This window comes from Malassezia restricta, chromosome I (genome assembly GCF_003290485.1).
Source record: "Malassezia restricta chromosome I, complete sequence".
Taxonomy (NCBI): Eukaryota; Fungi; Basidiomycota; class Malasseziomycetes; order Malasseziales; family Malasseziaceae; genus Malassezia; species Malassezia restricta.
The window spans coordinates 580,063-605,340 of NC_040193.1; the positions used below are offsets into that span (position 1 = coordinate 580,063).

General features: G+C 50.2%; 13 protein-coding genes across 13 annotated transcripts; 7 read left to right on the forward strand and 6 right to left on the reverse strand.

Annotated features, from left to right (window-relative positions):
- Positions 1 to 34: 34 nt before the first annotated feature.
- Positions 35 to 1,768, forward strand: MRET_0345 (T-complex protein 1 subunit gamma; the record flags this gene model as incomplete). Its single annotated transcript, XM_027626972.1, has 2 exons — positions 35 to 1,597; positions 1,637 to 1,768. 2 exons carry the CDS (start codon positions 35 to 37, stop codon positions 1,766 to 1,768), a joined length of 1,695 nt encoding a protein of 564 aa, XP_027482661.1.
- A 1,171-nt stretch (positions 1,769 to 2,939) lies between these two features.
- Positions 2,940 to 6,173, forward strand: MRET_0346 (H+-transporting ATPase; the record flags this gene model as incomplete). Its single annotated transcript, XM_027626973.1, has 1 exon — positions 2,940 to 6,173. One exon carries the CDS (start codon positions 2,940 to 2,942, stop codon positions 6,171 to 6,173), a length of 3,234 nt encoding a protein of 1,077 aa, XP_027482658.1.
- A 475-nt stretch (positions 6,174 to 6,648) lies between these two features.
- MRET_0347 (mitochondrial import inner membrane translocase subunit TIM22) lies at positions 6,649 to 7,467 on the forward strand (the record flags this gene model as incomplete). Its single annotated transcript, XM_027626974.1, has 1 exon — positions 6,649 to 7,467. The coding sequence occupies one exon, from the start codon at positions 6,649 to 6,651 to the stop codon at positions 7,465 to 7,467; it is 819 nt and encodes a 272-aa protein (XP_027482659.1).
- A 39-nt stretch (positions 7,468 to 7,506) lies between these two features.
- Positions 7,507 to 8,866, reverse strand: MRET_0348 (26S proteasome regulatory subunit T2; the record flags this gene model as incomplete). The annotated part of the gene is made up of 2 exons (XM_027626975.1): positions 7,507 to 8,769; positions 8,804 to 8,866. The coding sequence occupies 2 exons, from the start codon at positions 8,864 to 8,866 to the stop codon at positions 7,507 to 7,509; spliced, it is 1,326 nt and encodes a 441-aa protein (XP_027482666.1).
- A 333-nt stretch (positions 8,867 to 9,199) lies between these two features.
- On the forward strand, positions 9,200 to 14,209 carry MRET_0349 (histone demethylase JARID1; the record flags this gene model as incomplete). Its single annotated transcript, XM_027626976.1, has 1 exon — positions 9,200 to 14,209. One exon carries the CDS (start codon positions 9,200 to 9,202, stop codon positions 14,207 to 14,209), a length of 5,010 nt encoding a protein of 1,669 aa, XP_027482667.1.
- MRET_0350 (uncharacterized protein) lies at positions 14,204 to 14,908 on the reverse strand (the record flags this gene model as incomplete). The annotated part of the gene is made up of 1 exon (XM_027626977.1): positions 14,204 to 14,908. One exon carries the CDS (start codon positions 14,906 to 14,908, stop codon positions 14,204 to 14,206), a length of 705 nt encoding a protein of 234 aa, XP_027482628.1.
- Positions 14,909 to 15,021: 113 nt separating this feature from the next.
- On the forward strand, positions 15,022 to 15,946 carry MRET_0351 (replication factor A2; the record flags this gene model as incomplete). The annotated part of the gene is made up of 4 exons (XM_027626978.1): positions 15,022 to 15,028; positions 15,063 to 15,166; positions 15,198 to 15,832; positions 15,865 to 15,946. 4 exons carry the CDS (start codon positions 15,022 to 15,024, stop codon positions 15,944 to 15,946), a joined length of 828 nt encoding a protein of 275 aa, XP_027482627.1.
- Positions 15,947 to 16,043: 97 nt separating this feature from the next.
- Positions 16,044 to 16,323, reverse strand: MRET_0352 (V-type H+-transporting ATPase subunit e; the record flags this gene model as incomplete). The annotated part of the gene is made up of 3 exons (XM_027626979.1): positions 16,044 to 16,078; positions 16,107 to 16,195; positions 16,232 to 16,323. The coding sequence occupies 3 exons, from the start codon at positions 16,321 to 16,323 to the stop codon at positions 16,044 to 16,046; spliced, it is 216 nt and encodes a 71-aa protein (XP_027482630.1).
- A 146-nt stretch (positions 16,324 to 16,469) lies between these two features.
- MRET_0353 (dihydrofolate synthase) lies at positions 16,470 to 17,918 on the forward strand (the record flags this gene model as incomplete). The annotated part of the gene is made up of 1 exon (XM_027626980.1): positions 16,470 to 17,918. One exon carries the CDS (start codon positions 16,470 to 16,472, stop codon positions 17,916 to 17,918), a length of 1,449 nt encoding a protein of 482 aa, XP_027482629.1.
- Positions 17,919 to 17,956: 38 nt separating this feature from the next.
- MRET_0354 (MYND domain protein (SamB)) lies at positions 17,957 to 20,469 on the reverse strand (the record flags this gene model as incomplete). Its single annotated transcript, XM_027626981.1, has 2 exons — positions 17,957 to 20,190; positions 20,391 to 20,469. The coding sequence occupies 2 exons, from the start codon at positions 20,467 to 20,469 to the stop codon at positions 17,957 to 17,959; spliced, it is 2,313 nt and encodes a 770-aa protein (XP_027482624.1).
- A 596-nt stretch (positions 20,470 to 21,065) lies between these two features.
- MRET_0355 (mediator of RNA polymerase II transcription subunit 22) lies at positions 21,066 to 21,600 on the forward strand (the record flags this gene model as incomplete). Its single annotated transcript, XM_027626982.1, has 3 exons — positions 21,066 to 21,230; positions 21,266 to 21,334; positions 21,361 to 21,600. 3 exons carry the CDS (start codon positions 21,066 to 21,068, stop codon positions 21,598 to 21,600), a joined length of 474 nt encoding a protein of 157 aa, XP_027482623.1.
- A 233-nt stretch (positions 21,601 to 21,833) lies between these two features.
- Positions 21,834 to 23,183, reverse strand: MRET_0356 (uncharacterized protein; the record flags this gene model as incomplete). Its single annotated transcript, XM_027626983.1, has 1 exon — positions 21,834 to 23,183. One exon carries the CDS (start codon positions 23,181 to 23,183, stop codon positions 21,834 to 21,836), a length of 1,350 nt encoding a protein of 449 aa, XP_027482626.1.
- A 372-nt stretch (positions 23,184 to 23,555) lies between these two features.
- Positions 23,556 to 25,181, reverse strand: MRET_0357 (thymidylate synthase; the record flags this gene model as incomplete). The annotated part of the gene is made up of 1 exon (XM_027626984.1): positions 23,556 to 25,181. The coding sequence occupies one exon, from the start codon at positions 25,179 to 25,181 to the stop codon at positions 23,556 to 23,558; it is 1,626 nt and encodes a 541-aa protein (XP_027482625.1).
- Positions 25,182 to 25,278: the final 97 nt, after the last annotated feature.

Genomic DNA, 25,278 nt, shown 5'->3' on the forward strand with positions numbered 1-25,278 from the left:
ATCGCCGCCGCATAGACAAGAGCGTTGGAAGAACATGTCTGGACAGCAGCCAGTGTTTGTAGTTAATACTGGTCCTGAGCGTCATTCTGGTCGCAAGGCTCAGATCTCTAACATTACAGCTGCCAAGACCGTCGCTGATGTTATCCGCACTTGTCTTGGGCCCAAAGCTATGCTGAAAATGATCCTGGATCCGATGGGAGGCATTCTCCTGACAAATGATGGGCATGCTATCTTGCGTGAAATTGAGGTGGCACATCCAGCTGCAAAAAGCATGATTGAACTGAGTCGTGCGCAGGATGAAGAAGTGGGAGACGGCACAACGAGCGTAATCATCCTTGCAGGCGAAGTGCTGGCACATTCCTTGCCCTTGCTGGAACGCAACCTTCATCCAGTGGTGATTATTTCTGCATTTAAAAAGGCTCTGGCACGCTCACTTCAGATTATTGATTCAATCTCGATTCCAGTGAACGTGGACAAAGATGAAGAAATGCTGGCCCTCATCAAAACATCGATTGGCACCAAGTTTGTATCTCGCTGGTCTGAGCTCATGTGTCGCCTTGCCTTGAAGGCCGTTCGCACGGTTGCCAGTATCGATACGAATGTGCAACGTTCAAATGACCCCTTTTCAAACGGTGTGACTATCGATCTGAAGCGATACGCACGTGTTGAGAAGGTACCTGGCGGTGAAATTGAAGACAGCTGCGTCCTGGATGGTGTCATGTTAAACAAAGATGTCACGCATCCCAAGATGCGTCGGAGAATTGAAAACCCACGTATCATCTTGCTTGATTGCTCGTTAGAGTACAAAAAGGGTGAGTCTCAAACTAACATTGAAATTACGCGCGAAGAAGACTGGAGTAAGATATTGGAGATCGAAGAACAGCAAGTGAAGCAAATGTGCGATAAAATTCTTGAATTCAAGCCGGATCTCGTCTTTACCGAAAAGGGTGTATCAGATTTGGCGCAGCACTTTTTAATGAAGGCCAATGTGACGTGTATTCGTCGCGTGCGCAAGTCTGATAACAACCGTATTGCTCGTGCGACTGGTGCGCAGATTATCAACCGTGTCGAGGACTTGCGCGATGCAGACATTGGAACACGTTGCGGCCTTTTCCATATCGAGAAAATGGGCGATGAATACTTCACATTTCTGGAGAAATGCACGGATCCTAAGGCGTGCACTATCTTGCTTCGTGGTCCATCTAAAGATATTCTACACGAGGTTGATCGAAACCTGGCAGATGCCATGTCAGTTGCTCGAAATATCGTGTTTCATCCTATGCTCGCGCCTGGCGGTGGTGCTACGGAGATGGCTATTTCGGTGGGACTTGCTCAATATGCAGGACAAGCCATGGAAGGTGTCGAGGTGGCTGCTGTCCATGCAGTAGCGGATGCCATGGAAGTGATTCCTCGTACTCTTATCCAAAATTGCGGTGGAAACACCATCAAAACTCTAACGCAGCTTCGCGCTCGACATGCAAACGCTGAACATTCATATGGTGTGGATGGTAATACGGGTCGTGTTGTGGAAATGAAACAGTACGGTCTTTATGAGAGTGCTTCGATCAAAATCCAAATATTAAAGACAGCCATTGAGGTACGTGCCGATTGACAAAACGGGTTTCCTAACGACTAGTCTGCATCTTTATTGCTTCGCGTGGATGACGTGGTCTCCGCAAAGCGCAATGGACAATCAGGTTTGGGTGCTGCCCCTCAGGCCCAAAATATGGCCATGGCAGGTGGTGAAGAGGGCATGAACGTAGCTTAAAGCACAACAACGCTAAGTAAAACTCTTGCTATACCCTGAAACATTCATATGGTTGCATACGAGGCTGTTATGTGAAATCCATTCACGAAACACAGTGATTGGTGCCCATGAGTAATGTTAAAAGCAAGCACTATGCGCAAGCTTCAATGTGCTTCCGCCTAAGTAATGATGGTTACAAATAATACTGTGACAGAATGCACACATTCCAATGCTCGCTAAAGCTTAAATAGGCCTAAGGCCACTTTCTCGTTGTTCGGTCATACATACGATTCGGACGTAGGGCACGCATCTCCACACAGGCGATAAGCTCCCTGCAGGCTCTGCGCTACGGCGAAAATTCGCAACACGAGGCGCCTTCAAGTGCCAGCAAACTGCGACCATTCCTTCTTAGAAGAATGTTATGTAATCAGATCTACGATGCCGATACAGGCCGTTCCATCCAGCCCAACTAAGACGCGAATGAGGATCATGACGGGAAACAACACGGAATACACTCGAGAAATACAGTCAGCACATTGGTCAGCCGTGCCCACACCGACTACATACGATGACCCGAAAACGCCACTAGGCATTTATGCATCTGCGGACGCATCTCATACGCAGCCAAAAATGCACAAAAAAGCAAGCCAATAGCCGGCCAACCAATCATGGAAAGAAGCAATTCACATAAACACACCACTAGAATCAGAGGCTATTACGTGAGGTATGTTTCCACATGCGTCGATCCTGATATGCATGGTGACTAACCACTCATATTGCTTAAAAATGAAATGATAGCCTGAAAGGAAGTGAAATATCACAATAACAATAACTTAGGGGAATAGACAGAAAAACTAGCCAATGTGGGACGTGTTCTTGCCACAACAGCTCGGACGAGGCCTGCACGCGTAGGTCCTGCCTCAGCCGAAAGCGGCTGGCAGCGAGGCCCGAATTGATCCGCCCGCGAGAACGGTACGTCATTCGCGTGCCCGTGACAAACTCGAATAAGCAAGCGGGAAGTACTATATAACAGAAACAGCTTTGTAAATCGTAAACACTCCCTTTACCTTAACCCATTTGGCGTTCGTTGGTCCCCGGTGTCCTCGGACAGTAACACAAGCAATAACTAGCTTGGTGTTGGATATCTGGATCTATTTGAGCGTCTGGTCACTTCAAGGTAGAACTTCAAGAGATGTCCCAGTACGGGCAAAGTGAACTTCCCCCTCCTATCGTGGCGGCCGACAACGCCTACACCCAGGAGCACCCTATGACGCAACCTGGACAGTTCCAGTCGTCTGAGTATCAGACTCAACCTGGTGAGAACGTGATCCACTACGAGCCTAATGGATACGCTCAGCAGTACAGTCAGACCTACTACCAGCCCCAGGGCGATGATGAGGCGCGCTACGCCGCTGAGCAAGAGGCCCAGCAGCAAAACTACCAGCAGCCCCAGCAGGAGTCTCAAAAGACTGAGAAGCCCCAGGAAGACGGCGAAAAGAAGGGTGGACTCGACTTTGACGACCTCCCAGATGATGAGTACGGTGCTCTTGTCACTTTCATCCGTGCCCAGAAGCGTTCGGGTGGCGGTGATGACGAAGAGGAATCCGATATCCGTATCGTTAAGAAGCGTAGCCTCTGGACTCCTTGGAAGGTCCGCGAGGTTCGTGTCAACAAGAACGGTGAAGAGGAAGCAGTTGCCCAGAAGGTGCCCCAGGCCTGGCTCGAGACTGATGTTTTCCAGGGTGTGAGCGAGTCAGAGGTCCCTAACCGCCGTGCAATGTTTGGTTACAACGAGCTCGAAAGTCCTACTGAGAACCTTGTGCTTAAGTTTATTGGCTTTTTCCGTGGTCCTATTTTGTATGTCATGGAGCTTGCTGTTGGTCTTGCCGGTGGTCTTCGTGACTGGATCGATCTTGGTGTCATCTGTGGTATCCTTATGCTCAACGCCTTCGTCGGTTGGTACCAGGAGAAGCAGGCCGGTGACATTGTCGCTCAGCTTAAGAAGGGTATTGCTCTTAAGTCCAAGGTTATCCGTGATGGTCAAGAACGTGAGATCGAAGCTCGTGAAATTGTACCCGGTGACATTGTTGTGGTTGAAGACGGTATGACTGTTCCTTGCGATGGTCGTCTGCTTGCTGATTACGACGACAAAGACCTCTCCCAAGCTACTGCTATCCGTCAGCGCATGGAAGAAACCAAGCACCAAGGTGATGGTGGTGAGGATGATGAGACTGGCGTTGACAAGGGTCCTGCTATTATTGCCTGTGACCAGTCGGCCATCACTGGTGAATCGCTCGCTGTTGATAAGCACATTGGTGACACTGTCTTCTACACCACTGGTTGCAAGCGCGGAAAGGCTTACGTTCTCGCGACAGACATTGCTAAGCAGTCGTTCGTCGGTCGCACTGCTGCCCTTGTGACCCAGGGCGGTGGCGGTGGTCACTTCCAGAAGGTCATGACTCTTATCGGTACAACGCTGCTTGTTCTTGTGATTGTGTTTGTTTTGGTCGTTTGGTTCGCTGGCTTCTTCCGTAACGTTGGAATTGCTCGCCCTAGCGAAAACAACTTGCTCATCTACACTCTGATCTTCCTTATTATTGGTGTCCCTGTCGGTCTTCCCTGTGTTACCACCACCACCATGGCTGTCGGTGCTGCATACCTCGCTAAGCGTGAGGCCATTGTGCAGAAGCTCACTGCCATTGAGTCGCTCGCTGGTGTGGATGTGCTCTGCTCGGACAAGACTGGTACTCTCACAGCCAACAAGCTTTCTATTCACGAACCTTTCACTTCGGAGGGTGTTGACGTGAACTTCATGATGGCTGTTGCTGCTCTTGCTTCGTCTCACAACGTCCGCTCGCTTGACCCAATTGACAAGGTTACGCTGACCACGCTGAAGGACTACCCTGCTGCTATTGAGGAGCTCGAATCTGGTTGGAGCACTAAGCGCTTCACGCCCTTCGATCCTGTCTCGAAGCGTATCACCGCTGAAGTTGCTAAGAACGGTAAGGACTACGTTGCTGCTAAGGGTGCGCCTAATGCTATCCTGAAGCTCTGCAACCCACCTCAGGAGCAGGCTTCTCAGTACCGCCAGGTTGCTGGTGAATTTGCCTCGCGTGGTTTCCGTTCGCTTGGTGTTGCTATCCAGGAAGACAACAAGTGGCGCCTGCTTGGTCTTCTTCCCATGTTCGACCCGCCTCGTGCCGACACTGCTGCAACGATTGCTGAGGCCCAGAGCCTTGGTGTCTCGGTTAAGATGCTTACTGGTGACGCTGTGGCTATCGCCAAGGAGACATGCCGTATGCTCGCTCTTGGCACGAAGGTTTATGATTCGCAGCGCCTTATTGGTTCGGGTGGTATGGCTGGCTCGGCTATCCACGACTTTGTTGAGGCTGCTGATGGTTTCGCTGAAGTGTTCCCTGAGCACAAGTACCAGGTCGTTGAGATGCTCCAGCACCGTGGCCACCTTACGGCCATGACTGGTGATGGTGTAAACGATGCCCCTTCGCTGAAGAAGGCTGACTGTGGTATTGCTGTCGAAGGTGCTTCGGACGCTGCCCGCTCGGCTGCCGATGTCGTGTTCCTTGACGAGGGTCTCTCGACTATTATTACATCGATCAAGGTTGCTCGTCAGATCTTCCACCGTATGAAGGCCTACATCCAGTACCGTATCTCGCTCTGTATTCATCTTGAGGTTTACCTGCTTCTTTCGATGATTATTTTGAACGAGACGATCCGGGCGAACCTGATTGTGTTCATTGCTCTCTTCGCTGATGTTGCAACTATTGCTATTGCTTACGACAATGCCCCTGCGGCTCGTGAGCCCGTCGAGTGGCAACTGCCTAAGATCTGGATTATCTCGATTGTTCTTGGTTTGCTGCTGGCCGCTGGTACTTGGATTTGCCGTGCTACTATGTTCCTTCGTGGTGGTGGTATCATCGAGAACTTTGGTAGCATCCAGGAAATTCTCTACCTTGAGGTTGCTCTTACTGAGAACTGGCTCATCTTTGTCACCCGTCTTGGCGGTGGTGAGTCAGAGATTACTCTCCCCTCGTGGCAGCTTGTTGGTGCCGTGGGTGTCGTTGATATTCTCGCCACGATTTTCTGTCTGTTCGGCTGGCTCAGCGGTGCGGAGCACCGCAACCCTCTGACTGCACTCCACGGCGGTTGGACTGATATGGTTACGGTGGTTCGCGTCTGGGCTTACTCATTCGGTGTCATTGTGGTGTGCGCTATTGTGTACTGGGTCATGTGCCGCATTCCGGCCCTTGACAACCTTGGCCGTCGCAACCGCTCGGTGAAGAACGAGGTTCTTGAGGACTTCTTTGCCAACGTGCAGCGCCTTACGCTCGTGCACGAGAAGGGCAATGAAGAGGGTCACGATGTCTACTCGTTCCAGACCCGCCTTGACGTTGGCGACGATGAGTAATTTAATGCATGCGCTAATGCGAGGCTCAAGAAGAAGGACGAGCTGTTCCTTCATCGTTGCGATGACGATTAGCCCGAACAAGGATGTAAAGTGCATCTTTTAAATTGAAAGATGACTTGTTTATCCATATCAACCTACACCGTCAACCCCCTTTTGTTGTGTATTTGGTTACGCACCACATGGCTTACGCCTATTTCGATGAAGTGACCACGTAATGGGTTACATGATCACCTTATTGTTGACCGTATCCATAGATGCGGCTCCTATATATCTGTAGGTTGTGAATGATCCAAACACTGAATCTATACTTGCGAATGTCGGCGTGTCGACTGAAAAGAGTCGCGCAATGGCGTGGATCGAATTAGAATGGAGCGTGAACTGGCGGTGTCACGTCACGTGGCCAGTCTTCTATGTTGCAACAAATTGGCCTAATTTACCTGCAGACGCGAAACGTCGCACACGGAACACGGCTACCATGGCGAGTAAGATGCCCCTTGTAGCACCCGTGTATCTGCCGGGGCAAGAGCCTCTACCACCCGGTATATCGGAAGAAGACCGCATGCAAATCATGCAATCACTGAAGTATCAGGGATACATCGTCAAGACTATGGAGTCCTGTGTCGGTAAAGCCGCCATTTCTGGCGTTCTCGGGTTTGGCCTAGGAGCTTTTTTCAGTCTAATGAGCGCATCATTATCTATTGATGATCCACTTCGGCAGACTATGATTGACAAAGCTGCGGCAGAGAAAGCACGGAAACTCGAAGAAGAACGAGAAGCCACGAAGAAGAAAAACAGCGCCCCAAATGCTAGGAGCTCGACAACAAGCTCGCTCACGAATACCACAGAGGCAACACCACGCCTTAATACAGAGCAGCTGAATGGAAACTCAAACACAAAAATCGGTTCGACTACGCCTGCCACTAAAACTCAGGCATTCTTGACCAAATTGCCTGGTGGGAACTACTTCAAGAACCTGCCTGCTCCACCACCGCAGCTTCCGGCTGCCACGATGCAGAGCACGAAAGAGTTTTTTATTCAAACGGGTCGCAGCATGTATAGCAGTGGACGGGGGTTCGGAAAAGTTGGCGCTTTATATTCGGGCATTGAATGCTGCATTGAAAGCTACCGAGCGAAAAACGATATCGTGAACCCCGTGCTAGGAGGATTTTTGGCTGGCGGTATCCTCGCAAGAAATACCGGTCCAGCCACTGCTTTCAGCAGCGCCATGGCCTTTGCCGCATTCAGTGGTGCCATCGACTTATTTCTTCGACGGGAGACAAAAGACGAAGACTAATTCGAATGCAAGCAATCGTAACCATACAGAGCTAGATACCTATAGATACAGGCCCTCTGGTGTACCTTCATTCTTGCGGTCAATCACACGTTCACGGGCAGTGATGAAGTCTTTCTTAGTTACGCGCATGCGGCGCTCACGCAGGGCCAGCAGACCCGCCTCTGTGGTCAGGCTCTTGATATCGGCGCCACTGAGATCGTCTTTCATTGCCACAAACTCTTCCAGATTGACATCAGGGTCCAAGTTCATGCGCGAGGTGTGCAGGCGGAAAATTTGCATCTTAGTCTTTTGGTCTGGCAGGGGGAATTCAATTTTACGGTCAATACGTCCAGGACGAATCAAAGCTGGGTCTAAGCTCTCGATCTTATTAGTAGCCATAATCACCTTGACATCATGGCGTGAGTCGAAGCCATCAAGTTGATTTAGCAACTCCAGCAGCGTACGCTGAATTTCACGCTCACCGCCAGATGACGAATCGTAACGTTTCGAGCCCACAGCATCGACTTCATCAATGAACACGATACTCGGCGCATGTTCATCAGCCACACGAAAGAGCTCACGAACAAGTTTAGGGCCATCACCCAGATACTTTTGGATCAACTCCGAGCCAACGACACGGAGGAATGTAGCTGAGGTCTGATTCGCCACAGCCTTCGCCAAAAGCGTTTTACCAGTTCCAGGCACACCATACAAGATCACGCCCTTTGGTGGACGTATACCCATCTCCTCATACAGCTCCGGGTGCGTAAGCGGTAATTCCACTGATTCCTTGATCTCTTGAATTTGAGATTCAAGACCACCGACGTCCGCATAGCTCTCTGATGGTGCCTTATCCAGCTTCATGACGCTTACGCTTGGATCTGTATCTTCGGATAGGACGCCCACCACAGCCATGGTCTTGTGGTGCAGAAGCACACTGCATCCAGGCTCCAGCAAGTCTTTGTCAACAAAGCTCATGATGCCCACGTAGTACTCAGGACCCGTCGAGCTACTCACAATGGCATGCTCATCATCGATAATCTCCTCTAAAGAACCAACAGCCATAGGACTACCGCGTAGGTCATCGACTCTTGTACGCTCTTCTTCATCATGATCATCTTTAGGGCGAAGACGGTCTTGATTCATAACAAACTCCTCTTCAAGAAGCAAGTGGTCTTTGATACGCTCAAGCTTCAATAGCTTCAATCGGCACCGTGTTGTAGGATGCACAACAGGCAGCTTTGCAGCCGACTCGGAATGCTTCTTCTTTTTACCGACACGTGTAGGTACTGGTGGCTCCCATTTTTTAGACCCCTCTTTCTTCTGGTAATGTAAGTAACTCGGCTTTTTGACATACCTTATTATCTTTATCCTTATTCAAGCCACGTCCAGGAGCATTTCCACTGGGTACTTGTCCCATGGTTTGGAACGATCGTAGGCGCGAGAGTCGTTGATGGAGGGCCGCGCGTCCCTCTGACCCAATGCACACGTGACTTACCAGGTCGAGCGAGGGTGTCATGCGGACGTCCACGTACCATGACCTCTCTCCGATATGAGCATAGTGTATCTAGACTCCAACTCCAAAAGCTAAGCTCACGAAACATGTGTCCAAGCATTACATAGAATATAACGGGATGTGCGGCCCTTGTCATTTGGCGGGGTGCTGATAGAGGAAATGCTTATGCAAGCTTTCACACGACTAACTTTTGCATCGTCGCTTGTCACTCAACCACGCGCTCTTAGTCGAGCCGCTATGGGCGCGCTTGTTGACCTGAATCAAGCGCCTCCTCTTACCATCAAGGAAGAGGAGGGATCAAGAGCTACGCCTGCTGCGGCCCATCGTCGGTCAACGGTGTCCACACGACCAGCGCGCAAGTTGCCTGCGTACGTATCATGTCGTGACCTTGGCCACTTTATCGATGGGGTAGACGCGTCTGTGCTACAGGAAGACGAGGCTCCCTCGAAGAGACGTAGCAAAAAGCATGCGCTACAAGCCTTGAGCGGCGGCGCAGGTGACTCACCGCCTGAGTCGTCCCTACCACCGCCACCAAATCCCCTTCGTCATGCCACACGCAAAGTGTCGCGCATGACCTGCACGCCACCACTGGTTTTTGATACATCGACGTCTTCTAGACCAATGCATGGACCGCCACCCATTCCCACAGGCGCAACTACGCCGAGGTCCATGGCACCACGTACACAGCCGCGCCTCTTTGGGCTTGAAGAGGCGCCAACATTCTATCCCACCTGGGACGAGTTCAATGATCCACTTAAGTATATCGAATGGACTGCCAGACCTGATGGCGGCAATGGCGTGGCGTATGGTATAGCCAAGATCGTGCCTCCTGAGGGGTGGCATATGGATTTCAGTGTGGACCAGTCCACATTCCGATTTCGGACGCGTGTTCAGCGCCTCAACGAACTGAGTGCTGAAAGGCGCGTTGCGCAAAATTACATTGAACAGCTGGAGCAGTTTCACGCACAACAGGGTCATGGCCGTGTGTATATACCGCAGCTTTGTCACCGACCCGTGGACTTGTATGCTCTTAAACACGCTGTAAACGTGCATGGAACAAATGCGTGGGAACGTGTGGCCCACCTATTGGGATATGATGAGGGTGATGTACCTAAATGTGCCAGTGTTCTCGAGTCTGCTTACACGCGCCTTGTTGAGCCTTTCGAGGCCTTTCTTTCACGCACTCGTGCTGGCGACACACCTGCGGTCTCACATGTGCCTTTTAAAGCGGCAGATACATGCTCGGTGTGCCAAGATGAGTCATCCTCGCCGCTCATCACCTGCGTCGAATGTGAGCGCGCATACCATTTAGCATGTGTGACGCCGACACTATCACAAGTGCCTCGGGGAGTATGGGTCTGTCCGACATGTCTCGTGCACACAGGTGGTGATTTTGGCTTTGAAGATGGCGAGACCCACTCATTGTACAGTTTTTGGCAGCGATGCCATGCCTTTGAACAAATATGGGCGGAGCGTGCCGGGTGGGATGACTGGCATTCTCTCACTCTGTCAGAGCGCGAAGATCGTGTCGAGGCCGAATTTTGGCGACTCGTGCATTGCATGGACGAGCATGTAGATGTCGAGTACGGAGCTGACGTACACTCGACGACGCATGGACATGCATCACCTACCATGGAGTCGGATCCTCTCAATGTGTACGCACGCAGCGGCTGGAACCTAAGCAACATGCCCATCTTGGCTGATTCGTTGCTACGATACATACGCTCTGAAATCAGTGGCATGACTGCGCCGTGGATCTATATCGGCATGATGTTTTCAGCATTTTGTTGGCACAATGAGGATCATTACACGTACTCAATCAACTACCAGCATTGGGGTGCCACCAAGACGTGGTACGGTGTGCCCGGTGCCGACGCCGAGGCCTTTGAAGCTGCGATGGAACGCATTGCTCCAGAACTTTTTGCGGCATGCCCCGACCTTCTACTTCAGCTCGTGACAATGATGAGCCCTGCCCTCGCTCGGCGTGAGGGCGTGCGCATGTATGCGTGCAATCAGCGCCCAAATGAGTTTGTCGTTACATACCCCAAGGCCTACCACTCAGGTCTGAACCAGGGCTTTAATTTGAATGAGGCTGTCAATTTTGCTTTGCCCGACTGGGTCATGGACGGCCTCGCATGTGTACGCCGCTACCAAAAGCACGCGCGTCAGCCCGTGTTTTCACACGACGAACTGCTGGTCTCGATTGCACTTCATAACCAGCAATTACACACAGCCGCATGGCTGCATCCTGCATTTGAAGACATGGTCCAGCGAGAGATACACGGCCGAGACCGTGTCCGGTCATTGATTCGTGCGGCCGTATCAGGTGTGGAAGACGAACCATTTGACGACGACACTGAAATTGCCTGCGCTCACTGCAAGACATTATGTTATCTGAGTCATGTCGTATCGACAGCTGCTAACTCCACAGCCGCAGCTTGTCTGTCGCACGCCGAACAAGTTCATGGCACTCAGGCCGCAGGCTGGACGCTACGTGTGCGGCACCCAGATACCTTCCTTACATCACATGCATCGAGGCTTGCAGAACGGGCGGCTGCACCTGTCGCATGGCAGCAACGTGTGCGTCGCTTTCTCGTCCAGCATCCACGTCCCCCACTCCGCATGTTGCGTGGCTTGGTTCAAGAAGGGCAAAAAATTGCCATGGCACCGCCAGAGCTTGATCAGCTCGAGCGCTTTATAAAGCGCGCCGAGCCGTGGATCGAACATGCACGCATCTTTTTGTCTAAGCGGCAAGCTAAGCCTGGTCGGCGGACCAAGGATTCGCGTCGGCGTACCTCACCGTCACCGCCGCCTATGGCAGCAGATGTGGACCGCTCACCCGAGGCACTTCTTGCGCTGCAACAACGTGCGGCATCCTTGCCATTTGAAGCGCCTGAGCTCCAGCAGCTTGATGCTGTTGTGGACCAAATGCACGCCTTTTCTGTACAGGCAGCCGCGTATCTGGACCGAGATCCCGAAGCTCGCGAAAGTATGTCATATGTGGACGAGGCGGAGCGCATCCTCGCGCAGGGCGAGCTTTTGCATGTCCACATACCTCAGGTACACGCCCTGCAGCAATGGATTGCCCATGTGCGATGGTTTGCTGAAGTGCATGGTATCGGCGAAGGTTTCCTTACGCGTGATGAGGTACATGAACTTGAGCAGGAAGCTGATGCGTGCGGCATTGTCAGTACCCATCCAATGCGCGAGGCACTTTCCCAGCGTTTGCGCCTTGGTGCCGCGTGGGACGAAAAGGCCATGCAACTATTGCATCATGCTCCATCTATCACGCTCGATTCTCTGCGGGCGCTGCTTGATGCACCTCCTGATGCAGCTACTTCCTCCGAAATTCGCAAGCGCGTGAGTGCACTGGAGCACAAAGCTGCGCAATGGCACGAAGCAGTTGCTACCTTGCATCAGCGCACACATCCTGCGGACCGACACACAACTGTTGATGCCACGGATACAGTACCTTATCTCGCGGAGGCGCGTCAGTTGCTCGACGAAATACGCGCTGCACGCGTCCATGTCCTGAATGCCGATGTAATAGAGGCTGCTATCATTGTACACGACCAGTGGAATGACGAACTTGCTCGCATATTGCAGTTAACAGGATCTGATACCGTCGATGAGGCTCGTGTGTTGTGTGAACGGACGATTCGTACGGCGCAAGCAGACGCGATAAACATGCGTGTCGGGGATGAGCCGACCTATGAGCCGATCTATTCCTACCCTCCTGTGCCTTACCCGCCGCCGCGGTCCGCGGTGCCGCCATGCTTGTGCTTTGAGGCACGAACTGATCGCGCGGCAAGTGTCACCTGTGCCAAGTGTTTCACTGTGTATCATGTTCGGTGTCTAGACCGCAAAGCCAAGCCGCCTCTTGGATGGCAATGTGCCTTCTGCGATACATCTCAGCTCAAGTCTTGGCTTTCTCATCGCCGTGCTTTTTCGCAGCTTCCACTGGTCGCTTTGCTCCAGAACCCGAAGTATCAGCGCGATCAGCTCAGGTTCGTACCGTCAAACCACGCACGACTTCAAGCTGCCATGCGCGCCACCGTCGAGTTTGGTGTAGCTGTCAGCATGCAGTTCCGTGGAGGTCATCTACCTGAGTCGCTCCTGGCCCGACCGACGCCGTACTATCCATCCAACACGCCGCCAACGCCGCAGTTGCGACACATGGCACGTCGTGCTTTTGCTTGCCCCTTCAATATACTGTTGATCGGTGACACTGTACCTCAACAGAACCAGCACGTGCCCACTGTACTCGACGTATTCCTCCCAGCATTCCACCTCTCTTCCAAGAATTCCAAGGCAAAGCGTGTGAATCCACAGCAAGATTCAACTGACGGCAAATCAGGACCACAAGCACCTAGAAAACGGGCTAAGCGTGCTCGTTTTATGTTCCGAGAAGAAAGCGTACTCGCCTCATTACCACCAGATACATACTGCTTATGTGCTGCACCTGATAATGGTACAATGGTGCAGTGTGACCGATGTTCACACTGGTTCCACAGTGCTTGCATGTTCATTGATGATCCAGCCATATTGAGAGACAAATGGTACTGTCCGGTGTGCTGTTTCCGACTACGAATAAAGTATCCCCATGCTGAGGTCAAGATACGCGACATGACTCGTTCCGTGCAAGACAGTTCGTCTGATCTATTTGTCGACATAGTGGCGAGTCTCAAGTCCCAAGCACATCCCATTCTTAAGCGTCAACTATCACTCTCGCCTAAGTGCATTATCCTGCATTTGTGTGAGTTTGAGCCTGCTATTCCTGCGACAGAGACGACGTCGCAACCAGCTACCAAGCGCGTGCGTACGGATAATAACGTCGAGCCACTGGCACATCCACCACCGGCCCCGAAGCCTTTTGTGCCGAAACCTGACCTTTTGTCAGAGGAGGAGCGCCATCGGATGGGTCGGAGTAACTTGCTACGACGAGGCGTCTCCGAGTCTATGATGCAAACGTATTCCATGGGCTGGAATGGCGAGTCTATCGTGTGCCAAATTACACGTGAATGCCACATCCTCCTTGGACCATACATTGCACTGGCCCAAGACGATCCAAATGGTACGCGTCTTTTGCGTATGGCACTTGACGGTCTCATTCCATGGGCCACAGTCGTGCGTCCTACCCCATGGACAGCCCCAGCACCAACAAGCCCTTCTTTGCCACCTTTAGCACGTATAACGCAACCAACCATACCCCCCACAATGGAAAACCCGCCACATACCCCGTCATAGGATCAATTCATTTTGCGATAATACACGACACCATGCCTTTATCCCTTCGTTCGGTCCTTGTCCTCGAACCAGCAATTCACACAATGTACATATACGCGCACAGATTGCCATAAGTGCCATGCACGTAGGCGCATACATTGGCGCGGGCGGTGTTACCAGATGCGCGTGACTGCGAGCATAGCACACACGACTCGCTTGCTTCATATTCATGAGGGTATCCAACAAGCGCGTTAATGCATCATATGTTTGTGACTGCATACGTGAGTCAATTCGCTGATGTGAATTTGGTGGTGTCGTATGCTTTGGCAGCACCTGCCAATACTCGGGGGCTTGCTCGTTCCAACACGCAGCATACACTGCCGATATGGCTGCCAGTGCTTGCACGCCGAGTACTTGGAGCTCAGGAGCTGCGCCTCGGGGACGTTTATGCTGCAAACTCGTCTGACGAGCTAATGGAACACTCTCTGAAAGTGGACCAGTGGCAACGAGCGCACCGAGCCTTTTTACGCGCTGAAGAGGCCGCCACCATACCATGTGTCTGTACTGGGCTGCCCCTTTGTACCAAATGCGGTGAAGGGTGTGCACTTCATAAGCCAGCTCACACAGCTTGTCCAGCACAAATGCGTGCAATCTCTTTAATTTGACATGCCCGCCTAAGCTTTTATCGGGATCACATTCCGCTCTTCCGTGGCGCCGCATGCTACGCGGATGGATTGCCTTGCTCGAGGGTGGAGCAAACACCCTTTAGTCATTCATCTGTCCAGCCGCGTGTAGCGCGACACGCGACGCTGCTGAATTAACACTCTTCTACCATGGACGGTATGTCCCCATGCTGATGCGACTTACATCTTAGCTGGGTACGAGGACAACCAGTATGGCTATAGTGCCTCATACGATGATGTGAAAGGCGGTGGCGGCTTCTTTGGCTCGCGTGATGGAGGTGATCAGGGTGATCGTGTATGTGGACCGCGTCGGTACTGACATGTAGAGCGCAGGATCCGATTCTGTCCGTCCAGTGACAGTTCGTCAAATTTTGAATGCCAAGCAACCGAACTCGGACGCTGCACATGTTTCTGATGGTGCTGTACTCAATCGTCTCACGCTAGTGGGATGGCTCCGCCAAGTCAATCGTACCGCCACATTTATTCAGTACACAATTGATGACGGCACGGGTCAACTAGATTTACGCCAATGGATCGACAACTCTCTGGACGAAGGATCCAAGGCCGACGAGTTCGCACCCAACGAGTTCGTGCGTGCCATGGGCGAAATAAAAGTATTTAATAACAAGCTGTATATCGCTCTCGGTGCATTGAATAAGTTGGAAGACCACAACGAATACTTATATCACCAGCTCGATGTAATCCACACACACTTGGAACTCACGAAAGGCCCGCCAAATGCTGTCAACAAGACATCACAAACTGGAGCTGTTGATGTATCTGCATACGACGATTCGGCCCTTCAAACGGCAAGCAGTATGGCTGCGGATTTGTCGCATTTGAATCCGCTCCAACGCCGTATTTACCAGGCTATTGACGCTGAAGCGCCTGACTGGCCAGAAGGCGTCGATATACAGCAAATTATGCAACGCTGCAAAAACACTGACCCGAAACAGATCCAGTACGTTTCACCGCTGTGCTGACATTCTACAGGGACGCCATTGATGACCTTGCCAACGATGGCTACATTTACCAAGCAAGCGACGAAACACACTATCTAACAACGGCTGGGTAAGGCCCTTTGGCCTCATAGGTTTCCAATTTTGTGCTCCTTGAATAATCTTTATAGTACAGATTCATTTGTCGAGTGTCTACTGCCCGCTCGAACGGGTTCAGTCGAAGAAGCGCACATCACTCCTCTTTGGTTCTGTTGCATTAGAAAGAAGAACACTTACGGATCAATGGGTGCAACTGTGCCAAATACACACAAGCCCACATCATGTAGCAGCACGCCAGCCCCAATGCAACGCTCCAGCGGATTAGCCTGTACAAGTAAGAACGACGAACTTCATAAACATACTCTTGGTTGGGACCTTTGGGGGCTGTGTTCCAAACAATAGCACCGATACACACAGCGACAAAGAGCACCCAAATGGTTGTCCAGCCCGACATCGTTCACGGCCAAACCCAACGATTTGACGCCATCAGCCCGTCCAACGTGTGCCCACGGTCGACATCAGATCACGTGATACATGGAGCGTGCGCCTGTACACTGTCTGCGACTCGCCTGTTGAATCGTTTGGCTTGTTCTTGCGACGATGGATTTGGGCCTGGGGCGTGTCCAGGCCCTGTTGCAACGCGTTGGATCGCCGCAATTCAAGTTCCCAGTTATTCATGTGTCTGGAACGAATGGGAAAGGTAGTACTACAGCATACCTGGATGCATTTCTGACTCACGCTGTGGGTCTTCGATCCGCGCGCTTCAACACTCCCCATTTGGTCACTGCCCGCGACAGCTTGCGCACAAATGGAGGTATACCGATCGATGATAAAACATGGGATATTGCGGTACAGAAAACGCGTCTTGCTGATGCACGCGACGTTCCTATTGGTGCCACGCCTTTTGAACTACTTACAGTCCAAGCTCTTCTTGCTTGCACGCTTCTACCTATTGCGTCTCAACCGGATATTCTCCTAATAGAAGTAGGAGTAGGCGGAAGACTCGACGCCACTAATGTATTTCCTTCTGAAAACGTTCTTGCAAGTGTTATATGCTCTATTGCTCGTGATCATGAGGCTATACTCGGTAATCGTCTCTCGAATATTGCACTGGAAAAAGCTGGTATCATCAAGCCACAGGGCCTTTGTATCGTATCAGATCAAACTACAGGTTCTTTTGGATCAAACTTGACTACAAATTTTGAATTACTCGAAGTTCTCGAAACTCTGCATAGCGCATGTCAAGCTCAACATGCGCGTGTCGTCTATACCCAAGTCCCATGGGCCTCTCTAAAGCCATGTCCCAGAAAAGAACCTTTTGGCGCAAGCGTAGATTTGACCCTACCTCTGTCTTATGCATGCGATGCAACGAAAATTACATACAATCCTTCATCTAATGCGTCCCAGCGTCATATTCGCTTTTCATTGGAAGCAACGTTGGCTCGTATATCCGGCGCGTCTACTGCGTTACAAACTCTTTGGAGTATAGCCCATGATATTTCATCAGATCAATGGAATGGAATCCGGGAGCTAATTCGTAAGCGGCTTTTTCAAGCCGACCCATCGCTGATTGCACAAGCAGCTGCCCAATACCGCTGGGAAGGGCGTTGTGAATGGATGAAACTGGGCGAGGTACCTCTTTTATTAGATGGTGCTCATAACGAAGCTTCTGCTTTTGCATTGCGACAATACCTTGACCACTGCCTGGCTGAAACGCCCTCTGCAGATATTACATGGATTATGGGCTTTTCCAGCGGAAAAGAAGTCCATGCCATGCTACATGCCTTGTTGTGTCCACGCAAGGGCCTGCATCATCGCGTTTCGCTTGTGCCATTCTCGATACCAGTAGAAGGTATGCCATGGGTAAAGCCAATGCTACCTGAAGAATGCAAATCCGCAGTGCGTTCGATGAATATCGAATGTGTCACTCATAGGAGCTTGCGAGATGCCTTGACCTGGGCTTCTTTATATGACCAGCGTCCACACATTGTTGTAATCTGTGGCAGTCTGTATCTTATCAGTGATTATTATAGACAATTATCTTTTTGAATACAAATCGATGACTATATTCAACACTGCTGCAATTTTTACTGAGCATCCGACATGTCCCTTGTATCTGTGCTTTGACCATGAGATGATGAGACGTGATGATGCAGAGATGCAAGCAAGTGGCTCGTGGGAGAAAGCATTTGGGTGTCCTGCTGTGAAGTCTCGCCGCCGTCCAAAGAAGGTGATGAAGGATTTGCATCAAACATTGTCATGGCTCGAGGGGTTTGGTGAGCCCCGAGAAACGCTGCCGATATGGCCATATGGCGCCATGGCGCTGTATAGGAGTCATGTGAAGAGGCGTTGTCGTCATTGGAGCGTAGGGCAGGAATTGGATTTTGAGATGGGAGTGTTATGCCCAAATCAAAAGGTGAATCAGTCGAGGTATGATTGGGCAAAGGGGATTCCGTAGCGTGATCAGATACAATAGGCCGTGATGTCCAGGAGGCCGTGACATAATCCAGAGGACCGCCATGATCTTGGATATTCTGGGCCTCTTGAACACGCAAAGTGGCTGTGGCTGTGTCCGTTTCGTGCATGTGTAGTCCACTAGCAATGATAGGAGGGGGCAATGTATGGTCAGCATTACTCGGACCAGCAGGACTGTCAACAGAGGGTGTTTCACCGGGGCGTATCGTAACGTCGTCACTCATTTCGTGGAGATCATTTGATTCAATACTGGCGGCGCTCACGCCACGCAAAGCAGGCAGCTGATTCTCTCGAAGAGTTGAAGGCATATTTCGGGGACCTAGCGGATGTGAGTAGTCCTCTGGCACTTCACGCGCCGTGTCAGGCATAGTTGGAATCGTCGCAGGCGTTTCAACGTTCCTAGACGCATCCGGCACGAAGTTCGAGTGGACCGTTGGATGGGATTCCGACGCACGACTCTTGTCCTCGTCAGAACGCGCACTGCACCAGAATCGGTGACCCATTTGCCAACCCTTGCTCTGACACTGTTTACTGCAGTACTTTGCTTTTCGGCACCGGCGGCACTTAGCGAACTCGCGCGGATACGTTTCCCATTTACCACAGAGCATATTAGCGCATTGCCGAATACCACCGCGAGACTCGTCTTTTCTGCATGCATTGCGCATAACGACCCCAGCCCAATATTGGATATCAGAGGCGAGGCGAGGATACAAGGAACACAGCACTCCCGGCGCCAATGAACTTCGAGTAGGACGGTGTGTGAATCGCTCAGCGATACAGAATACGTTTAGCCGGGAAGGATCAGTTGGTTGCCACGAACGATTCGGCAAGCCTTCCTCAGGCCATTCCGGACAAAATATCATATCCTCCCGGACATTGGCATTGTGAAAAAAATAGCGCACGTGTGGGTATTTAGACAGGTACGCCAAAAGTTGTAAGCTCAGTAGAACTTCTTCTTCACGATAAAGCGGCGGCTGCACAGGTGAAACCGGTTCAGGTATCATCGCAGATGCCGATGTCTGCCACGTATTTAACTCGTCCTGATGCATCCCTTCGTGCACCGCAGCTCGTTCTGGCCTTGGCGTTCGAGTAATTCCCGTTGATTCATCAGCACATGGCTCTAACGTTGAGGTACGGGGCACTCTTGGTGTTTCTGTCTCTTGCATATCTGATTTATTCTCAAGGACAGCCGAAGCACCAGGACACGCGTTTTCTTCTTCATTGTACATTTCGGTGTCCTCGGCACACTCACTTGCACTTGCGCTCGCACTAGCATCACCAGGTCCGCGCTGCTGCAAAGCGAATGTATCACGTGGTCCATGACGACCACGCTCTGCAGACCAGTATACTTGCTCCGTGCTGGGACCATTGGTGTCCATGTCCATAGGCGTAGCTGGTCGAACCGTCGGATCATCTTGGGGGTATATCGCTCGATAACTTTGCTTATAAGTCAAGTTTTCTCGAATAGTCATTGCTTTGCGCTGCTGCGAGTGAATCTGCTCACTGGTAACGAGATAATTATCCAGCACCTTGACGATAATCGGCACCATACCGGCTTCCACAACACGCGTCCTGATGGCCTCACTACCACGCACACCAATATTAACAACACATTGAAAAGCCAGACTCCATTTCCAATTCGCTTGCATTTCTGCCATTGGTACTGCTGACCTGTTAGATCTCAGAACATTTGAAACACGTTGAGGCGGACATCGAAGAATGTGAATCAAACGCTCTAGGCCACCATCCAACATGACCATTTCCCTAATTCGAGGAGAAGTCGATGCAAGATATGCAAAATGATTTAGTGAATTGACCAGTGGCAACGTGGCCGTGCAATCCAGTGCTGAAGAAGTGTTAGTATATGATCACTCATGCGGGGCAAAGCATAACATGGAGAACATTGTCAGATACTAGTTATCGACAGAAGCAAAGATATGTCTCTTTGCGCTCATTCCGTGCTTGACTCTATATTTTTGAGATCATCATGAGAAAAGAAATTTGCCACTCCATGCCTCGCTGCCGAACCCCATTCTTTATACGTACCACGTCGATCATATACCACTGCACTGATAGATAAACATGCTCTGTTCTGGAGAGGATTGCTAAAATTGCTTTCTCTCATCTTCAATTGTTGAATCTAAGTCTCCTCCTATTCCCCGATATCGGCAAAAAGCAGGATACTAATGCGCACCTGCAGTAGTGAGACCGATCCAATTTCGTCTCTGCTCTTGCTTATAAGCCTTTGGTGTAGAAAAGGCTTATTCACGCCAGCTTCAGTATTGCAGGAAGAGCGAGACGATCGGGGAGGGGTGACGCGGCCTGTGTGCAACGGAAAAGACAAGTTCTGTTGGCGCTGAAGTCCCCTGCTTACATGGGTAATTCTGAAAATAGTTTCTAGTTTTCTATTTGTTCTCATGCGGATGAAAGTACTCCGAATCTAGCACCAAAGGTCATATGCTGACATATCCGTCAATTCTATTGAAATTCTTTCAGGACAAACTGAGAGCGTTGCACAAAGTGACTCTGTAATCAGACTTTCCTTTACATAGAGTGGCTATCACTATAATGCATTTGAGTACATAGGATCATGTCAGGGTAAATACATTATTGCAATCTATACTTAGGCATTGAAGCTATGTGTTTATTCGTCAGCCTCTTCTCATGTGGAGCTGGGCGTGGCACAGAATACATGCATTTGCCGTGTGATTCCGCACGACTATGAGTGATTCGGCGCACCATTTACGTAGCATGGATCATGCAGTTGAACATGGGACTGGCCATACAGCGCATCTAGATGCCCTAGAAGAATCTGTAAATCGCCAAATTGATGCAGACATCCGCGTCCTGCTAGATAATTTCAGGGAGATGATTCATCTCAGTCGAGTATGTTTCGATATATGCATGTCTACTTACTCAAGATTGGCGAGAAAGATCATTTCGACGTGAGTCGGGATTCATTCATTTTGGAAACTCGAGCTGACAGTATGGTACGTCAATGAATACTTATCACCAGGTCCGTGCTGCTCAATCCCTGTATTTGCTCTCTGATTCATTGAAACTATCACTCCTTCTTTCCCAATCTCAGATGTCAGAAGCTCGTGATCAGGAGGCTAAATATCTCTTAGATCAAACGAAGGCACATATGCATTCATGCAGTGAATTACTTTCGCAACACTGGCTCTCCGGAGCTATATCCCAATCGGGCCCAGATCCTGTTCAATCGCGGCAAGCTGTTACTTTGGATACATCCTAGATACCCTTGTCATTTCACGGGTACATGATTTTCAAGGCATCTTATCATGAAGCATTATGAGTAGAATACATACATTAGCTATCGCTTATAGGGACATCAAAACACCTCTTGTCTCTTTGTGTATATGATGAAATTTGGGACACATGGATACATCAAGTCCAAAACACAGGTATAGCTGGGGTATAGAGATAGTTAGCGGTATTTGCAACGCTGAATAATGGGTATCGTCACATTCAAACCATTTCATCGTCTTCCAGGAGCCAAGGATTGTCATCATCCATACTGTGGCGACGTCGGACGCGTCTGGCTTCTTTCTCTTCCTCTTCTTCCTCGACATTTTTGTGATCGATGAGGTTATATTTTTCGTCCATTTCTTGCGTCTCAGCTTCGTCTTCAATCGTACCAAGCTCACTCAGCATGTTGTTATATTGACTGCCACGACGGCCACGGGTAGATAGGGACGATGGTGCCGAAACATACCTTGACTTCCACGACATATCCCGAAGGGAAGTTGGACTGCGTATTGAATCGGCATCAGTTATAGTGGGAGCATGCCATGAGGGGGCACCACCAGAGCTTGTGCCACCAGTGCCTGCAGGCCGAGGTGCTTCAGCGAGATCCGCACGACGACTGTTAACACTGCTTCGCGAGTATGCACCTCCATAGTATTTCGTTCCACTCCCATTTGTACTGCTTTCATCCGTGAAATGGTCTGACATACTCAGGCCATTGTAGGAAGCACCTCGACGATTTGAACGATGCGAGCTGCTTGATTCGGACCATTTGTCTGAAAATCTTTCCTGTTCCGCACGACCGTCCAAATACTTTTCATTATATCCGTAAGGTGCACTAGTACCGCGAGTCGAATGGATATGGTTTTCAGGGGAGGAACGGTACACCATTGGATTATGAATCGAAGACAGCGGTGCTGACGGCTTGTATTTGTACTCCCAAGCGCGGGTTCCCCACTCGTAAAAGGGCTCACTAACAGAATCTTGATCCAGAAACATAAAGATATAAGCCCCCATCAAAACATCGAAAGCCAAAAATCCTGCTTGAACGCCAAATGTCGCATACGACATACCCACTAACCAATTAACCATGTCACACAAATGATTCCAGTCATCTGGCTTTTTGTAATGATAGTATCCATCCCAAAGGCAATTTTCGTGGCCTCGATAATCTGCAGCATAGGCCAACGCACCACTAATCCAAATGGATGCCATGGCAAACTGAAACAGTACCTCCAATTTCATTGTAAATAAAACAGCTAACATGCTTCCACGCCGCATCGTCTTGAGAGAGGGAAGAAAAATGTAATAGCCAAAGTACATGATGGATGTGAAAATGCCCATAAATAAGATGAAAATCATGGAGCTCAACGGTGGGAAGATCATGGGTTGGTGACTCAAGTAATAATTGATGATAATAGCCGTCATAATTGCTGAGGCCAACGCCATGAGACATACTAGAAAGGTGAATACAACACGTATAAGCATTAATGTCTTAGGGTTCGGCGCCCAGGGCATACCTTGCGACGCCTGAGATGGCGTCGCAAGTGAATAGCGCTCAGGCAACACCATACTCAGCTAGACTTTAGCTTAGACCAGTTAGAGAGGCGCAATTGATGGTTTGTGCCTTCTAGCCTCTTTTTTAATGTACAAGGTAGGTATTACTTTCGTCAAACGTTGTAGTCGTCGTTGGAACGTTGTGTTAAAAGTATCAATTCGTATGTGATTTTCTTGGGCGCACCAGTCATTTACCCCACGATTGCACTGTAAGCCAATACAATTGCAGGAATATAAAGCAATCCTGTTGTTGAGTGGCCCAAATGATTCACGATCTTATGGCTTTACTACTAATCTTGAAATGGAAAGAATACATTAGTTACTTTCACCACTTGTTGGGACACTTCACGTGACAGCGCGTACGCTGTTTTAAAAGACGCGTTGCTCTTATACACTCATGCGCATTTCTATCTTACCGTGTGGAGAGTAGGCTTGCAGTTCCACATCTTCAGGGCGGATATCGTCAATGCAGTCAAATGTCCGTCGAAATCGTATCGTAGGAAAGTCTCGAGGCTCACGATTGAGCTGATGCCGTAATGGTTCCACATGATCCAAGTATACATGAGCATCACCCATTACCAATGAGAATTCTGCAGCTTCGCAGTCCGTCACGGCTGCGATGAAATGTGTCAGTAAACTGTAGCTAGCAATATTGAAAGGTACACCAAGTCCGAGGTCACAAGATCGCTGATACATTTGGCACGACAAACGGGGCCGCTGTCCTCGTCCTTTTTGCTCTTCTGTGGGCAATGACACAAAGAATTGACAGAGGATATGGCACGGGGGGAGTGCCATTTTGTCCAAATCTGCTGGGTTCCAAGCGCTTAGCAAGATACGCCTGTCGGTCGGATTGTGACGGATTTGGTGAATAATGTTAGCCAGTTGATCAACGCCTTGTCCTGTATAGTCGGTGTCAGCATTGACATACTTGGCACCAAAGTGACGCCATTGGAAACCGTACACGGGACCGAGGTCACCTTCGCGACGATCTGTCAGTCCGCGCTTATGCAAAAACTCAAGTGATCCGTTTCCATCCCAAATATGCACATCACGATCACTGAGTCGCTTGGCATCCGTGCTTCCTGAGATAAACCACAGCAATTCCTCAAGCACACCACGGAAAAAAACGCGCTTAGTAGTGAGAAGTGGCAGCTTTCCACCAGTCAAATTAAACTTGAGCGTCTTAGGCGGAGCAAAGTTAGCAATGGTACCTGTGCCAGTGCGATCCTTACGTATTTCACCATGTCGAATAATCGATGACACGAGTTCCAAGTATTGATACTCTTCATGACTCTTGGTAGAAACTGGAGAAGAACCTGTTTGCATATCGAATCCTGGCGACAAAAGTCCTATAAGAACAGGTTCGTCGAACGTGTGATGCGTGTAGGATAGAATAGCTGTTCCTGTTGCACTCATGACCAGGACCTTGGACATGGACAGAGGCAAGCGAAGAAAGCGACCGATAAGCACGTTGCTGAAATGACCGTGCGTGAAAACTACAACGTCTTTTTTTGTAGTCTGATGCCATTCCCGAATGAGCTTGACAACACGATCCGCTCGCTCACTGATCTGTTCTGGCGACTCTCCAGGCAAGTCTGGATTTGTCTCATGCGATGGTGTACCATGTTCGAATACATTCCATCCTGGCCTGCTCTTGCGAATGCATTCTGTGGTCTGACCCTCGTACTGTCCATAGTCCCATTCGCGACAGTCATCAAGCACTTGAACATTCGGCATCCCCATCATCTTACGTTGCTCCTCTGTCCCAAGCATACATTCCAACGTCTGTACGCATCGCGTGCGTGGACTTCGAAGAATGTATCCAATTTCAGGAAGGCACAGCACTGCTTGATCAGAGTAGCCCACCAGGCGATCGCCAAACTCTATCGCCTCGTGAACCCCTTCATCCAGGAGAGGCAAATCCGTGCGCCCGGTGTGCTGTCCCGTCTTGGACCATTCAGTTACACCGTGGCGGATGACAATAAGACGCGGCATGCGTTTTCGCTCAGTCATGATCTTACGCGGGAGCAATTAAATGAGACGCTGATAGGCGCGCGTTGCGAATCGTATTGCACACGGGCCTGATAATTTGCTGGCGGTGGGTTGGCTA